The 17,703-nt window shown below is 50.0% G+C and overlaps 1 protein-coding gene across 1 annotated transcript in view; it reads right to left on the reverse strand.

The window, feature by feature from the left end:
• GLDN (gliomedin) overlaps positions 1 to 17,703 on the reverse strand; it is a 61,605-nt gene that overhangs the window by 12,346 nt on the left and 31,556 nt on the right. Inside the window, exons 2-4 of the mRNA XM_055319687.1 lie at positions 17,348 to 17,399; positions 9,886 to 9,903; positions 9,429 to 9,536 (exon numbers count right to left, since the gene is read on the reverse strand). Of these exons, the coding sequence (XP_055175662.1) occupies positions 9,429 to 9,536; positions 9,886 to 9,903; positions 17,348 to 17,399 (178 nt within the window). The remainder of the gene's footprint in view (positions 1 to 9,428; positions 9,537 to 9,885; positions 9,904 to 17,347; positions 17,400 to 17,703) is intronic.

The raw sequence follows: 17,703 nt of genomic DNA on the forward strand, positions 1-17,703 counted from the left end.
TCACTGAGGTGAGGAGACAAAAGCCAGAGCCTGGGGAGATAGAGGTGGCTGGGATCCAGAAGACAGAAGGAGGTATTTGTGCAGATGGAGCTCTGGAGAACTTCAGAGGGGTCTCCTTGAGTCTTTGGCTGAGTAATGAATGATCGGCAGGTGGAATTCTACAAGGCAGGGAAAAAACAAACAGGAAGTTTGCTATACAACTCTCAGTTCTTGCACAGGGGAAGGGCTCCATTCCTACCAGTCAAAGCAGAGAGATCTCAGAAAAAGATGTGATATCAGGTAAAGTCCTTGGAAAAGTCCTTGTCTCAGCTGTGAGCCTAAATTAGCCCAAGAGTCAAGGCTGCTGTGGATCCATCATAACTAAGCTTAAAAACCAGCTTCAGAAATGTTAACGAGAGGTGAAAGCAGTTTCACTGCCAAAATAGAGTCCATGATTTGAATCATTTAGTGAATGTAATGCAGCACATTAACAATTTAAGCAAGAAAAGGATCATCTCAGTGGATGCAGAAAAGGCATTTGGTAAAATTTAACACCCATTCTTAAAAAAATTCTTATCAAACAAGATAATACCTATGAAATACCTATAGCAAACCTCATTCTTAGTGATGAAACACTAAATGTTTTCTCCCTAAGGTCAGGAATGGAACAAGGGCATCAACACTCATCGCTTTTATTTCACACAACACCAGAAGTCCCAGCTAGTGCAATAAAGCAAGGAAAAAGAAAGAAAAGGCAAAAAGATCAGAAAGGATGCATTCGAATTGCCTTTATTTGCAGGTAGCTGATTGTTTTTGTAGAAAATCTCATGGAACCTCCAAAAAAAGCTACTAGAACTCCTGAGCATGGGGACACTGGGGGCCTGAGAAGGAAAGGGATTGCCTAACACTGTGCTGAAGTCCTGCCACAGAGGACTCTATTAACACAGTCCTCTAGATGCAGGACCCACATGCTCATTTTCACAACGGCTTCCTGGAGATATTGCTCCCTAGAGATATTGCTCAAAGTGGCAGAGATCTCAGGCCACAAGGAAGAGCCAGAGCATGTTTTAGTGCAAACAAATCTTCAGTTCCGCTCAACCTCTATAACAAAGAGGGCTTAGGATCCATTAATTTTATTTTCTAATTACCCTGCTAGTGTCCAAGCCCCCCCCCCCTTTTTTAAGGCTTTTATTTATTTGAGAATGAGAGAGAGAAGGGACGGGGGGACAGAGGGAGAGGAAAAGAATCTCAAGCAGACTCTGGGCTGAGCATGGAGCCCAATGTGGGGTTCCATCTCATGACCCTGAGTCATGACCTGAGCTGAAACCAAGAGTTAGGTGCTTAACTGACTGAGCCACCCAAGTCCTCCCCCACCATGCTCCTTCTTATAGGCTCTGGCTAAGTGATTGTCCATTCACCGCCCCTCTCTTATGCTCATCAACTTACCCAGTCTCCACTTCCCAGCTGTCATCCTTCTGGCATTGCAATTGTCCTCCCTCCAGATTAACACTCCAGGTTTTAAAATCTGGACCCACTCCATCCCCACTTCCTACCATCCCCACTGTTCCTAGAGAATCAGAGAATTCAGGATTGGAAGGCACCTTGGAGATCATGCAGATTAACCTTGAGTTCCACCCTAAAAGCCCCTCTATGCTACCTGCTTGGTTCTTCTCGAGTCCTTGTCATCAGTCAGAAGGTTATTATGTCATATCACAGCATGTACTGGAATATTCTGCACTGCCATCAGAGGCAATATTCCCTAAAACCTACATCTGGAGCTCTTATCACCCTTTCCTTTATGTTGGGTGTGATAAATACTCAACGTGGTCTTTTCTCTTCCAAATTCAAGGGACCCTACATGGACCACCCCAAGGAAGACAGCAGTGTACTCAAAACCTTCAAGTATTGATCACTGTTAGACAATGCAGTGAACAAAGAAGTGTTTGCTAGATTTCAGCCAACCATAAAAACCACATCTTCAGAAAAACCATGAAATTCAGATGTTGCATGGGCTTGGAGGCCCGAGTTTCCTCCCTCTGCTAGTGGTGATGCTGGGGCATCATACACAGGTGGAGGTGTCGGGACACAGTGGGAGAGGATATGAGGAGGAGCTGGGGCAGCCCCCCTGTGATGGCACTTGCCCAGCGTGGATTCAGTCCCATAGACGGCAAACCAGGCCTGTTGGGAGGGGCAGGGCTGCTAATGCGTCTCTCACAACAGCACTGAAGACCCGTGGCCCCGGGTCACCCCACCCCTGCCCATAGTCATTAGGATGGCAGCTTGCTGCAAAGTGGTTCACTCACTTAAGAAGAGTCCTTAATCAGGGGCCTCTGCATAGGAAGACACGTCCTTTTGTTGGGATTTTAAATAGGCAATTTGGCACATTATCTGAAGGACACAAAAGACTAGAACGTTGCCATAGAGTCCAGCCAGCACAATGCACCCAGTATAACTGATACCTTCTAAAGGTTTCACATGACCCAGATTGGGCAGTGCTCTGGGAAATGGTGTCTTCTGGTTACTTCAGGCTTCTCTTTTCCGGGCATTTATTCTAGTCACAAAGAGCCTCTCTGCATCAGCATCCGATTTCCCCTTTATTCCTCCCTCTTGTGCCTTTTCTTTCTCAAAGAGGCCGACGATGTGTGAGACAGGAAAAGCTTCATACCAGAGTGCAGCTGTTATAAAGCCGCCCCCTCCCCACCCCGCCCAGGGTGAGTCTCTAAAGCTAAAGATATTAAAGACCTTTGCTTCAGACATATATTGCGACGGAGCTGCGTGCGCACGATCGTTTTGCAGCTTTCGGGAAGAACGGGCGGGGGCTGTTCTGTCTCCATAGAGTCTGTCTTTCTCTTAGGACCAGTGCCTCCACCGTGCCCTGGCCCTGGGCCTGGCCCCTCGGAGGCCCCGGCACCACCGACCCCTGGGGGCACCCCGGCGGGGACGCTGCACCCGGGCGCCCGGGGGGCTTGGGCTCAGCACATTCTGTGGACCAGAAAGGCCAGATTCCGCTGGCCCGCCGCGGGGGCTGGACGCCCATCCCGGCTGTTTTCCATCCCGGTGACGCCCACTCAACACGAACTGTCTCACCAGCTTTAGAGTTGGGGGTTGCGATGTTGTCAGGGGTCAACTCCAACTCCAGCATCTTCCCAGCAGGGGGTGAGGGAGGGCGGCTTATTTTTGGCAGGACCGGCTGTCACTGACTGAGGCAGGGCCGCCAGAGGGGGCCAGAGGGGGTCCCCCCAAACCCAGTCCTGAGATCGGAGTGAATAAAAAGGAGGGCATTCCTCTCTGTTTCCCGAGGATTTTTAGGGAAGATGATGCAGAATTAACCCTTAGTGAGAAAGTGAGAGACAGATGGGAAAAAATAAAAATAAAAAAAAAAAAAAAGCAAATGCTTGGTTTTGAAGCAAGAGAATGCCAAACTTCACAGAAGATGCAAGATGGACAACATTTACGTCTCTTTAGTTCTTCTCTCCAAATCTAAGTTGGGGTTTTCAAATGAACACAGGTATTTCAACTAAGATTTCCTTCTGGGTTGAAACCAAGTTTTTGGAAACAATAGCTAACATGAATATGGCACTTACTATGTGTCAGGTCCTATTCTCAGCCCTATATATATTTCTCATTTAATCTTCTAAATGGCATTATGAGGTTATTACCATTGTTCCTATTTTACAGATGAGGCAGCTGGCACAGAGTGATTAAGTAGCTTGCCCAAGGGCACACAGGAAATAAGTGGAAGAGCCCGGACCCAAACCATGCCCTCAGGCTCCGGCTCCAGGCTATTCCACTGTTGTTCTTGGCATTGCCGGATCAGAAAGTGAAGGTTATCTCCAATACTTCAATTTCCCAAACACAATGGCTAGGCTAGAGCTCTATACTCTAGTTTCTGCTCGTTCTTCATCTTCTCAAGAGCCCACAGTGGCTTCCTGCCACCTCCCGCAGACAGGCATCTGGCTAGCCTGGGTCTCTTCTAGCGTCCCGGGCAGTGTCACTAACAGTCTCCCCAGGCCAGGCCTTCTTCTCCTGCCCCTGCCAAACCTTCCACAGCTCCCCACTAGTTATTTCTAAGATGTTGATCACACTTCTCTCTCTCCCCTTACACTTAGCCCTACTATACAACCCGTCTTCTACACAGGGTCCTATTTGTCCATTATGCGCACAGGGAAATTGAGCTTTCTCTTCTGGGAGTGTTACATGCTGTGCACTATTACAGCCTCCTTCTGGTCAGAATAACCAGCTACTACTCAACAGCTGTGTGTAGGATACATCTTCTCTTTCACCTGGAGGGGCAGCCCTCATGGATGGAAAGTATGCTCTCCTCTTCTCACGCATGCACGCATGCATGCATTCTTCATTTGCCAATTATTCACAGAGCCTCACCTGAGCCTGGCAGAGAGCTGTACCAAATAATAGAATATAGAAGACATGGTCTTTTCTTCATGGACAAGCACTGGAGGAGACTATTTAGAAAATGGAAACCATGTCAGAGTTGTGGGAACTCGACCTCCTCAGTCTACAGATGAGACCAAGCCTCGATGGTGAAGTGACCTGTCCAAGGCCTCAGAGCTAGTTGGGACCCAAGGCAGGTGATTCTGGGACTCCTTCCATTGCCTTCCTCTGCCTGGAGGGCAGGAAATAAGAGGTGCAAAATCAACTCTGCATGCCTGCCGGGCTATTATTCACTAAACTGTGCATATGAACTATGTGCATATCCTTGCACATGTCCTGGAGGCTTTTCTGAAGGGCTGGCAGCCTCTGGCTCTCCCTGTAAGACTTAATGGCACCAGCTCCCAAGACCAGGCCTTCTGCCTGTCTGCTCTTGCTCTGTGGCACCTCCAGCGATGCTGCTCCCACAGCTTGGGGCCAGCCCCTCCAGCCTAGAAGCTCGGTGTAGTTGTGTTTAAGAGCAGGGGTCTGGGAGTCAGAGAGACCTGGTTCGAGTCCTCCACTTCTTACCTTTGTGACATTGGACGAGTTATGTCCATTCATGTCAACAAAGACTTTATTGCCCATCCCCCCTTCACTGGGTATTCCATGCCCCGCAGGTTAGGACTAAGCAAAATTTACATGGCTCGGCTGTCATGGACTTCAAATTCTGCCTAGGGGGTCAGACCATCAGTGTATCAACAAGCAAATGCAAGGAGAGAATTTCCGGGAAGGGATATGTGTTTTGGAAGAAGAGAGAATGTGACCATGTTCGTGAGGCAGGAGCTAGGCACAAAGGTCGGGGACAAACTTGAGGACAAACTTGAGGAGAGATGATAGTAGAGTTGAGACCTGCACCAGGACCAGCTGCAAGAAGAACAGGGAAAGAGTATTCTAGGGAGTGGGCACAGCAGTGCAAAGGTCCTGGGGCAAAGACCTTGGCCTGTTTGAGAAACAGAAAGATAGGCCTTCTTCATCTGGAAAAAATAAGGCCAACAAAAATATGCATCTCCTTAGGGTTGTTTTGAAGAGTAAATGAGAATAATATAGAGAGTACTCGGTAGCATGCCTGACAATAAATATTAGCTATTTGCATACTATTGTTCAGAGGATCACTGCTAGAGGGCACAGTCCAGCCTGAGTCTTGTCTCTGTGGAACACAGGCTCTTTTTCCTGTTTTTAGAAATAGCACTTGTTGTTCCTTCTTTCTGGAATGCACGCCCACTCTTCCTCTCTCCCACCCCAGCCAGGCAAACCAGGATCCTGGAATGCTCATTTGGAACCACAACACTTCCTTCTCCATAGACATGATCCTGGCCCACCAGGTCACATCCTGTATGAGACCCTGCAGTGCCTTCCTGGGAGCTAACCAGGAGACCCAGATGACTTATCAGAAGGCTCCGGACGGGCCTGGTCCCTGCCTCCAGCCCCACCTCCCTTCCCACAGCCACACCTGTGGGGCCTCCGCAGGTGCTGTGTGCTCCACCTGGGCCACCCCCTGCCTGCTCTCATCCTTCCAGTCTGACCTCCAGTCTGACTTTCCCTCCCTGACCCTCCCTCTCTGGACCGAGTCTCTTAACCTCCAGTTCTTTCCTTTAAATGGGTGTCTCACATCGTGATTGCAGACATACTTGATTATCGACTTTTAATTTCTGCCTTCCCACCAAAGATGGAAAGTTCCAGAAGATGGGATGCATCTGTTTTGTTTCCCCACTATTGCTGGGAACCTGCTCAATATTTGCTGACAGATGTTCCCACTCTCTCCTGGTATTCTTCTTGTTACTCAGTCCTGTTCTTGGCCTCCTTTGCTGGCTCATCCCCCTCCTTCTTGGTCATTCGATGTTGTTGCTCCTCAGGGCTCAACCCAGGCCCTCCTCTCCTGTTAGCTCCCTCCAAAAGTGACGGTGTCCATGCTCACATGGCCCCTACCTCAGGTGGTCCCCTCACATATACCTCTAGCTCCAGGGTCTCCTCTGACTGTAGTCCTGCCTGCATCTCCAAGGCCCCCGACATCCCCTCCAGGACTTTTCAAGGCATCAGACTCAGCACATCTCATGCTGAGCCATGCTTGTTTTCCTGGGCCTGAGTTGGTATGAGGCTCCCCTCCTCAGGAATGGGCAGTCATCAAGGACAGAGCTCTCAAAGTCAGTCTTGGGGCCCTCCTCCCCCTTCCTCCTTATATCTACCCACCCCCAGATACGGCTGATTCCCCCCAGAATATCACTCAGCTCCACTGCTGTCTCCATACCCTGGCCTGCCATCCCTTCTACCTACACACCAAGTAGCTTGTGAACCAGCTCCCTGCTTCTGTCCTTGCTCCTCTGCTGTCTTTCCACGCAGCAGCCACAGTGTCATTTTAGCGAAGCAGACCTGACTTCGTCACTCTCTCCTACTTGCAACCCCTCGGCGGCTTCTCCATGCTCTCAGAACAGAGAGCCCAGGCCCCTGACTAGCTCTGCTCTCTTCTCCCTGCTGGAACCCTGGGTGCGGGTAGGATGTGAACCAACCCTAGGACTAAGGAAGGATGCAGAGGAGGGAAAGCACAGCGTCAGGGCTCTGGCCGGGTGACTGGACCCTCGCGTGGGTGTTCGTGGTCCGGGTCGGAGCTTGAGCTGGCCCATGGCCAGCCAAGCAGAGCTTCCAACAACCTCTCCCTAGCACCAGGCTCTCAGATAATGCAGATTTAGCATTTGCACAAGTTCTCTGCTCAACCTTAGTGGGAAGCTTCTCCTAGTGGGGCTGACTCCCAAAGGCCCCCCTCACTGGGAGACAGCTGCAGAGGGCATCCCATGGGACCTCTAGGAGACCAAGGATTTGGTCTGAAGAACAGATCAGGCCCCCTCTCCCTGCTCCGCCACTGCCTCCCCCTGCCCTGTCGCAGCCTCCCTCGGCCTGGGTGCTGGGTGATCCTTTCCTGGTGAGGCAGGGCAGCTCTCTGCACTGCTGCCAATCCTCCCAGCTTGCCCTGAGTACAAACCACAGCTCTTAAGGTGCCCGGGGCCAACCTCATTCCAGGGCTATCTCTCTGGTTTCAACTCCAACTCATTCGTTTTGGCTCCCCTCTGTCGGCCGCCCTGGCTGTCTTGCTGTTCCTCAGACCCTGTGGGGACACTGGACACCTACACACTCTGCTGGAAGCCCCTTCCCCAAATAGCCCACAGCTCCCTCTCTCCCTCCCTCCAGGTGTTTGTTCAAAGGTCCCTTCTGGGTGGGGGGACTTCCCTGGCGTTCATCCCTACCCCCACCCCACACTTGTCATTCCCTCTCCTGCCACCATATTCTCTGTAGCACTTAGCACCACGTAACATGATTCTTTTCCACTGATTTAGCTTGTTCATTGGCAATCTAGCCTGGGTTGGAATATAAGTTTCACAAAGGTAAGGATTTTGTCAGCATTCTCAATTCTGGATCTCCAGCATCTAGAATAGCACGTGGCGCAGACAAAGGTGTTACAGAGATGAATGAACTTTTTCTTTCCTGGCTTCATTGGGTCGTGGGCTGCATATCAAACACACCTCTTCAAAGCCAGGGCTCTGTAAACTTTTTGAAAATCACCCCCGTTCCCACCTGCTCCATACCCAGTGCTAGCATGGTGGTTTTCTCCCCCTCAGAGCTGGCCCTCACAATACTCATTGCTGAATCCTCAGGACTAGATTACATTTCTGGGGCCTTTCTGGGATAAACCAAATGTCTGCACACTGAGGGCCATCATTATTCAACGCTGACGCTCATTCATAATTATGATTATTATCCAACATGTAAGGATCCATTACTGCTCCGTAATTAAAGCTGTAATGGCTGGCCTTTGGAGGACTGAGCTGACTTGGACCATGTGGGCCCACTTCAACAGAGGCTGCCCCCTGGGAACATGAGCAAGTGGCAGAGCCAATTAACAATTTCCCCCCTTTCCGCCAGTTCTTATTTAAAGTGCTTATGGTATCACTTCTCGGCCTTTTGGCTAAGATCAAGTGTAGAGTGCTTATGGTAATAAGAGCAGAGGTGCTTGAAGAGGTTACTGTGCCATCTGGAAGAATGTTCTAGTAGTTATTCTAGTCCAGGGCCTATCTAGGTGAGTTGGTGTAGCAACCTAAGAAGTTGAAAATAAACAGGAGGGTTTGGTACAGTCTGTACCCTCTGTGGGTACAGGCCTTCCCAGAGGCCAGGCCTTCCCAGAGACCTCTGGGGGAGTCTCTCTACTCCCTGCACTGGAGCCTCTACCGGGCCATGTGCCAGCTTACTTCAGGTGCATCTCCCAGGCCTTCTCCAGGGATTCCCCAGGATCGGTGCTCAAAGCCCTTCAGAACTTACCTACCCTGTCCTGCAGCCTCCCGCCAGGTCTTGCATGAGCCCCGGCTTCTCATTGCTCCCTGGACACATCTGACACTGGTGTTTCCAGGGCTTTGATTGGGTGATGGCAATGGTGCCACTCACGGCAGAGCAACAGAACTCCTTCAGAGATGCCAGCTGCAACTGTGTCATCATCCTGTGCTGCCTGGACACATGATCTGAGTGCCAACCAGCCTAAGGGAGGCTGGATGCTACCTTGCTACTCAGATGGTTCTAGCTATTCCTCTAGCCCAGAAAACCCAGGGACTGACATCAATCAGTTGATTTCCAGTCAAACACAAGGATTTGCTGGGCAGGAGGTAGTGAGAGCGCAGGGCAAGACCTGAGCTTCAAAAGAACTAGGGACCCCAGCACACAGGGCCACCACACAGCTCCTGGAGGGTCCCTCCCCAGGGCTCCCTGCTCCCGCCTTTTCCACCTGTCAGCCTGCCTCAGAGCAAGCAGAAAGATGGGAATCAGTTCCCAAGGAGGCCACTCTCTGGTTAGATATAAACCAGTGTTGCACTCAAAAGAATGCCCTCGGTGCCTCAGCACACAGCAGCTTCCAGGAGAGAATTAAACCAGTCCTGCATGTAAAGACGCAACATGTTCTCTCCTCTATGTCCAGCTTTGGCCCAGCCAAAAAGCAATATTTGAGATAAGCAGTAAGTTATCTAGAAAAGTTGCCAAAATACCCATTTTTCCTCTTTTTCCAGTTGCTCCTTTTTCTCCTTTTGGGCCCTGGGGGCCAGGCTGTCCATCTGAGCCATTGTGTCCTGGTAACCCGCCAACTCCCGCAGGTCCTGCATCAAAACATGGAATGTAAGCATGTCTTAAAACATCTCCACTGAAGTTAACATGATTTTCTTGAGCCAGTGAAATTGGACAGGCATCAATGCCTTTTCCAGATCTTCTCCTGCCTTTTCCACCTTTGCTGTCCCCACCTAATGCAGTGACAGACAGGGAAGGCTGATGGCAAGTTCTCAAGTGGGAGGAGACAGGAGAGCTGGTGATTTGGGTAGAGACAAGGAGGGAGACACACTCATAGTCAAGGCTGCCTCCAGATTCTTCCCCATTTCCCACCTCAGTCCCTTCTGAGGGGTCCTAGGGAACTAGCCTCCCCACAAAGTAGGACAATCCATGGGTTCTTACCTGGTGGGCCAGGTGGTCCTGCAATAGAAAAAGAAATTTAGATGAAAAAGCATGGCTGGAAGGAAGCAAAGTCAGCACCATAACCCCTCAATCAAAGAGCACCTTCCCCCCTTATAAGTATTGATTATCTACTGGTTCTAAGCGTAGGCTCCATGCCTTTTATTTGGAACCCAGAATATTCACTTAAAAGATCCTTAAAAGCAACTAGCCAGTCCAAACCACTTTTGCTCAGGTTTCCATGGACTAAGAATAATTTCTGAGTGGGCTTCACCATAGATTCGTAAATCAGTCATCAATCAAGCAATTAGCTTCATTAATGAGGTTGGTAACAAGGCAGGAGGGCTCTGGTGTGGCCCTGGCACAGGTAAGCATCATGGGCATGCTGTCACTGCAGGGCTGAGACCTGGCTGTCGTGAGAAAGCAGTCCCAAGGGCTCTCACCCAGCCAGCTCATCCCCTCCAGGCCACCAAGGGGATTGAAAGCAGAGCTGGTTCTCAGGTTTCTATTCTGTTGCATGAAATAGCCTGAGAACAATTGAGGGGCCAGATCAGGTAACAAACACCTTGCTTAGTGTATAATTACCTGAGGATCTAAGGGGTTCAGATGAACCATTTACACATAATCTAACAAAACAATTTTGTTTCCACACATAGGAGACGCTTTTTGTCAATTATTTTATTTAAGCACTCAGACAAGCCAATGGGTTTGTGACATGAGAAGCTGAGGTCCTTTTGTTTCTCTAGAACATATATAATGACACCCATGTTGGAGTAGAAAGGTCTTTCTACAAATCCAAGTATGTGACTTTTAAAACCACCATTTACTAAGCACTTACTACACGCACTAAAATCTGCCAAACAGCAGAAGTCTTGATCCGTGTGTCTGTTGTGTTTACAATCTAGCTGGAGAAGGTAGACACTCTGAAACCACAATGAAATATGAGGGAGGGAGTTACAGAGAAGCAGTGCCTCAAAGGTGCCCCGGGGCAGTCTGGCACACGGCAGGCTGAGAAGGCGTCCAGAGAGGGTGAGCCTAGAGCTGTGGCCCTGAAGAAATAATGGGCCTGGCAGCCCAGGTAGGACACCAGCAGGAACAAAGCCACAGGGTGCGAACTTACATGATTCAGGGTGAGAGAAAGGAGGAAGACTGGCCAACCTGGCATATGCAGAGATGAGGCTGAGTAAGTCCTTGGTGGGGAGGATGCAGGGCAGCAGCATTTGAATGCCAAGAAGAGAGGCATAGGTGGTATCTGCAAGGCAGTAGGGAGCTACACTAGGTCTTAAATGGGGGATAACACTGTGAAATCAGTGTGTTTTTGAGATCCTCCCTGTAGATGGAAGTTAAATAAATTAGGGAAAAAGATGAGAGAGAGGAAGAGAAAACACCCTGAGTATCTTTGTAGTTAAAATTAGGGGCAAGGCTGTGGATAAATTGTCTGGGAACTGTAGAGTTGTAGAATAAACTAGAAGTTTAAGAGGTATTTCAGCAGAAGAATGAGCAGGGCTCCATGTCTGGGTAAAATCAAGGGGCAATGAGGAGGAATCTCAGATGATGGGGAACCAAGGATACTGATGGAAAGAGACATGAGGATTCTTGGAAGAAGAGTTTGAACATATGCTTTCAATACATGCAGTCCCACTTTGGGCAAAAATGATTTGCTGAGAATGGCACCACATTGTCTAGGGTCAGGGTAGCCTGTGGCTGCTACATGACTTTACCACCAGATGGCACGTGTATGTATGTGTGTGTACACATGCTTCAACATACACAGGCAAGGCGGGCAGCCCCCGGGGCCCAGTGGTTTAGCGCTGCCTTCGGCCTGGGGCATGATCCTGGAGACCCGGGATGGAGTCCCACGTTGGGCTCCCTGCATGGAGCCTGCTTCTCCCTCTGCCTGTGTCTCTGCCTCTCTGTCTCTCTGTGTCTCCCATGAATAAATAAATAAAATCTTTAACAACAATAAAAAACATACACAGGCAAGGAGGTGATGTGACCTATTGATAGACTACAGAAGAAATCAATCATCATTCCTGACTACAGATGGAGCCAAATTCAGATGTGCAGAAAAAAGGTAGAAAAAAGGTAAACAGGCAGGAATTGGCCATCTATATACGTTTCAAGAGATCTGAGGACCATTTCCATGCAGCAGGAGTACTGGAGAGAGGTCCTGGCCAGAGCTGTATATTTAGGACACTTTTGCCATGGCCAAGAGTGTCACTATGGTGAAATGTCTAGATTAGGGTTTCCTGACATTGACCTGAGGTTCCTTGACACCTATGGCTACAGTTCTTAGTCATTTGAGTCCACAGGATCACCTAGAATAATTGTTAAAATGCAGATACCCAGGCCCCAGCTGGAGATTCTAATTTTACTTGGATTTAGAGTGAGCCCCAGGGACACGCATTTTCACCAGGCACCACAGGTGACTGGAAGCAGATGGTCCTGGGTACCTGTGACCAGACTTGGAACTTGTCTGGAAAAAGAACTGGTCACTACCAATGGACCCCTAAAGGGGCCCCTGACCCTAGAAAGCCTGAGAGTTATTAATCTGGAGGCAAGAGTAAAATGTCGAGCCAAATTTGGGGATGGAGAGAAGGGGGACACACATCATATCTGGAAGGAGGCCAGTGATAGGAGAGGCACCAGGAAAGAGAGAGTGAACTGCAGATATAGGAGGGAATCCAGGGGGTCCTGAGCCCTGAAACTAATGGAGAAGAGAATTACAGAAGAGAAAGGAGACAAAACTTTCAAAGAGCTCAAAAGCAGGATGCTATAGTGATGGCGAGCCTTGAACCCAATGCCTGTTCGGGATACCGACAGAGCTGCCCAGGAGCCCTGGCGCCTGAAAGAAACCCTAAATATGTGTTGTTATACTAATGTCAAAGGTCAAATAATATGTGCCAACTGGGCCGATAGAAAACTGTTTTCTCAGGTTGTTTTCTCAGCTCTTGACTCTTTTCTTCTTGCATAACAGAACCGCTCGGGATACACTGGACAACCAACCTCACGTTGGCACTGGAAGGAGGGCTGGCCCCTTGGGATCATGGAGCATGTCTTGGGGACTTGGAGCCTTGGCTCATATGTGGCCCAGCCTCCTACTGCCTCCCGGCCTCCCCAGGACAAGTTTTCTGCTGCCTCTCTTGCTTCTGAGTCATCTGCCCCACTCCCCGCCCAGTCTGTGACTGCTGTCACCTTCCACATTCGTGGAGGCCTGGCTGCGAGTGCAGGGCAGCCCGGGGTGGACACGTGCGTTGCATGCCTTCGTCACAGAGTGGGGTCTCCTGTGCTCGTGAGAGCCTGTGCTCGTTTGGTGAGCATCCCACGCCTTGAGCCGTGTGACACTACATAGCAAATAAAAAGCCCCGCCATAGCAGGTGGAGAGTAAAGCCCTCTAAGAAAGGAGGAAGTCCTTTTCCTGCTTCTTGAACAAGGGGCCCCGGCATTTTCATCTTGCACGGGGCCTGCAAAGGCCTGGGGCTCTGACGGCCCCTCCCGCCTTCCCAACCAGAATCCGTTACAAGTGGGCAGGTGCTATAGGAGCTGAGCCACTTGGAGTCTTTTTCTCTCCTTGAAATCTAAGACCGGCCCACAACGCCCCTAGTTATGTAAGTTAGAGGGCTGCGGACAGACGGACAGACGGAGGAGGGCCGGCCCACAGGTAAAACGGTGCCCTCTGCAGAGAATGACGAGCAGAGGCGGTGACTGGCGTTGACACGATGGGACCACGAGATGGCAGCACTGGGACCGCGCGGTCCCCAGAACCAACGCGGACTGTCCCGGACTTTGCTGCGTTAGGCCCCTGGGATGGTAAGGTTTCATTGCCCCCCGGGCCCCTATCTTGACCAATACACCCCTCTATCCTTACAGTCATGGGTAACCCCTTCACCTTTCTTTCCTCTCAGATAAGTTCTAGCGGGCGTCTGCTACTAGCAGAGAGAAGCATTTCACAGCAGATACGAGGAAGGAGTAATAAAGAAGTGTGAGCCTCATTTCCAGTCTCTGAGTCGGGGCCCTGGCCCCCCCGGGCTCCCCCCGACTCGGTCATTCCAGATCACAGGAGACGGTTTCACTCCCCTTTCACCCCAGGGCAGGGTCCCACTGGCCTTGTCAGACCCAAGACACCTGTTGAGCGCAGCAGTGACCACAGGGGCCATGGGGACACATTTCCCAAAGTCTCTGTTAGAGGAAAACAAAGAAGCCCCCAAATAAAAAAAATGCAAACAGCATCCTGTCAGAGAGTGAGGTCTGGTTCTGCTGCTTTAGAAAGAGCTAGTAAAAAAAAAAAAAAAGAAAGAAAAGAAAAGAAAGAGCTAGTAAAAGACACAGCTTCATCAGCCTGATCAGGCCAGGCCTGGCGCCCGCCCCCGGCCCACCCATGAGGTGTGAGGTCCATAGACCTGATTCGATTCCTCTCCTATTCCGGGAAGGGACTCCCCGGGGCTTGGGATTCAGGCCAGACGGGAGCTCCAGCCAAAGGGAGTGTGGCTCCCCTTTCCCTTGGGAGTCAGGAATCCTTGGCTGTCCTTCAGGGATGGCCTGAGAGGGCCTTAGCTCTCACACGTGGGGCTGGAATCTCCCAACTCTAACACAACAGACAAGTTGCTCAGTGAGGCCGGCTGAGTGAGAACACGACCAGCTCCACCAGCTGTTTCTGAGACCAGCCTGTCAGTTTACCACATGTTGTACTGGCCACAGCCCTGAGGCCCCATCCCCACCCTACGAGTGCCGGTGCACCTTCTGCGGCTGCCCCCGCCACCAACTAGTGGGCCAGTCCCAGGGCACCTAACTTGGCAAGGCACCTTTCCTCATACGTCCCTGCTAAACTGCATCTTTGGTCCCATCCCATGTATTTGGTGCATTTCAACTTTGGACCATGACTTGGCAGCTTTAAAGAATTACAGTCAGGATGGCAGGTAGGTTTTATTTCGAGTGCCAATTCTAATCAATGAGTACCGCCTTCTGGAATGCCAGGAAAGAATTACAGGAGGCTCTGCTCAGTGGCGGGTGTGATTCATTCTTAATGTCTACCTGGGTACAGGATAAGGAGGGGTGACTAGTGCCAGAGTCACGTGGCCGTAAAGAGGACAGGCACTGTGGATCTGAAGCGCCTCTACCCCGAGAAGCAGTTCACTAACATGACAGTTTAGAGATTTTCCAAAAAGCCCACATGCAGTATCCACTGGCAGGAAAGAATTACCCAAGAACCTGCCTTCTTCAAGACACCTGCTATTCCAAAATATTTGTTTCTGAGATCCCAAGGAAATCTGGACTTAAGGAGAGCATACATCCAGAAAAGCATGCTGTTTTCTGAGGTGCACACAAAAACTCTTAACTACCCTAGCTACCGACTTGCCCTCACTATTTGCCTGAGGAGTTACAGGCTGCACACATCTGTCCTTGTCCCCATAGCAACCACAGCTGCACAGAGTAAAAGGAACAGGGATGGGGTTTCCTGGTCACATCTAAACTAGCCTCCAGTCAGAGCACCTGCTTTTTCAAAGAAGAGTCTAGGGTAGAGCTAGATTTTGTTCTCAGGCTCCAGGCCCCACGCCCGGGGTCTGCTCTGGCCGCCCTCCCTGCCAGCATCTTCCTGGGGCTCTGGACCAGGGCTCTGTGCCCGTCCTCCTGTAGTGGCCAGTCCAGTCCTGGGTCCTGTCGCCCTCCTGCCCCCAGACCAGGCAGTTCAGTCTACCCCGGTGGACCTGCCTCGCTTTGCAACTTGTACTTCTCACACCGAAGCTGGAATTGAAGAGCCTGCTGTGGTAAAAGGGGGCCCGATTTCAAGCTGGCAGGAAAGGAGAAGGTGCTGGCTTTTGACAAGATTTCGAGGTGCCAAAGAATAGCCTCCTCAACCCATTTCCAGCACAGATGCGATGCCTGCCGCCCCTCAGTCTTCCCTAAGTGGTATTGACAGCTCCATCTGCATTCACTGAGCAGCCTGGCTCTCCTCCTACCACTTCTATAATAAATATCAAAAAGGAAGAGGCTTTTCCTGTGCCTCTCGACAGGGCTTTTGTGCCTCTAATTCCATCTATCTGAGCACATCTCTGGCACTCATTACTGTCACAGGGGAGGACTCTGAAAAGGCCTTCCAAAGATGGAAGGAAGGTGCTTAAGACACAAGAGTTTCAGAATGAAGGGCTGGGCTGTCCTGAAAATATTTAATTTTCTGTGAGGGCCTAAATGTGACTGGAGTAATTCAATTAGCATTTCCCAAGAAGCCACAGGATTACAGCTTTTCTCTCTAAAATCAGACTAACCCCACAAGCGGCAGACTTGGACTCAGGGTTCCCCAGGGAAGTGTCTGCCTTACCAGCCCACCACCCCCGATTTAATCAGCTACATAAACCATAGGTGTAGTGGTTCAGCAAACTCACACAGAGCTCCTAACACGCGGCAGGGAACGAGGGGTCATGGGGACAAGGTTGCTTATGGCCGGATGCACACTGCAGGGTTTCGGAGCCTCCGCCACTGGCGCCCTGTGAACCGGGCCCTCCCTGGGCCCTGAGGCCAGAGACTGAGAACGTTCAACAGAAGCTTCATCTGGCTTCAAAGTCTTGCGGTTATGTTTTCGAGCTCACGAGAACTGTGCATTTACTCCATATTAGACTTTGCAAAAATCATTTCCCCATTTTCTCAGAATGGGGGAGAGGCAGGAAATGCTGTGGTCTGAAATCAGGCTCCACGGGCCCATCCTGGGGCCCGGCCAGGGCCTTTCTTGATCTGGGGTACGACAAACTGGGTGACCATTCTGGGATCTATGTTCTTCCTTGCCCTAGGCTTCTGAAACCAGGAGGCAGGCACCTCTCCCCTCAGGCAAGAGGCAGGACACCTTGAGGCTCAGGTGTACATGATCAAACCAACAGCATTATCCTCCTCCCCCGTCCAACCCATTAGCCATTCTGTGGCCCTTCGCTTGAAACACCTCCTGGTTGATTCCCTTCCTCCCTCATGTTCGTTTGATTTCCTGAGTGGAGGGGAGCCGTGACATAACCTCCCTCTCATCTAGCACACAGTAGACACCACACATAGAGCACTCTTCATAAAGGGTGTTTTCTTGGCTAATTAGCAGTTCTCTTCTAGAACTTTCCATGCATGCCCTCTGTAAGATGGAAGGAAATAATTGCTTCTGGTAAGAGAATATCCCTTTCTATCTTTTCTTTTTTAAAAACTAACGTGAATAAGGAAAACACCAATGGCCCTGGTTCAAGGTACCACACGTTTCTAATTATCCAAGACCTAGTTATTTTCCAGGGCTATATTTCTCTGGCAATAACAAAAATATTATTTTTCATAATTACATTATGATGGGTTTTCAGCTTATGAAAAACATCTGGTAAAAGTAAACCAACATGTGTTTTTATAACCCACAGCGTTTCTAGGTGTTCATTCGGTGTTGGCCCTTGGGCTCACACATGTGTTTGCCGTGCAAGCACCGCTTGCTCAGTGCCAAGCTGCCTACCTGTCAGGCAGATGCCCTTGGTGCTGTTGCAGAGGTCCACCATCACTCGGATCTGCAGGGAGAGAGGGCAGTTAATAGCAGAACAGAAGACAGAGGGCCCTGAACTCGCCCTTTAGCCAGACAAGAGAGTAGTTATAAAGATTCACAGAGTAACCTCAGAGGAACATGCAAAAATCTGAGGAAAAGTTAACCTACACTGAAAGAGAAACTATTAAAAGACCTAACGATATATGATAACAGAAACTCATCTATCAACATTGTCCACTAAATCTCCTTGATTTCTATCCAACTCCGAGAAGACAGAGGATGGTGAAGGAATTGTTAAATTCAATTTTCAAGGCTGTCAAGCCAGCCCT

Source organism: Nyctereutes procyonoides, unplaced genomic scaffold, assembly GCF_905146905.1.
Source record: "Nyctereutes procyonoides isolate TBG_1078 unplaced genomic scaffold, NYPRO_anot_genome, whole genome shotgun sequence".
Classification (NCBI taxonomy): domain Eukaryota; kingdom Metazoa; phylum Chordata; class Mammalia; order Carnivora; family Canidae; genus Nyctereutes; species Nyctereutes procyonoides.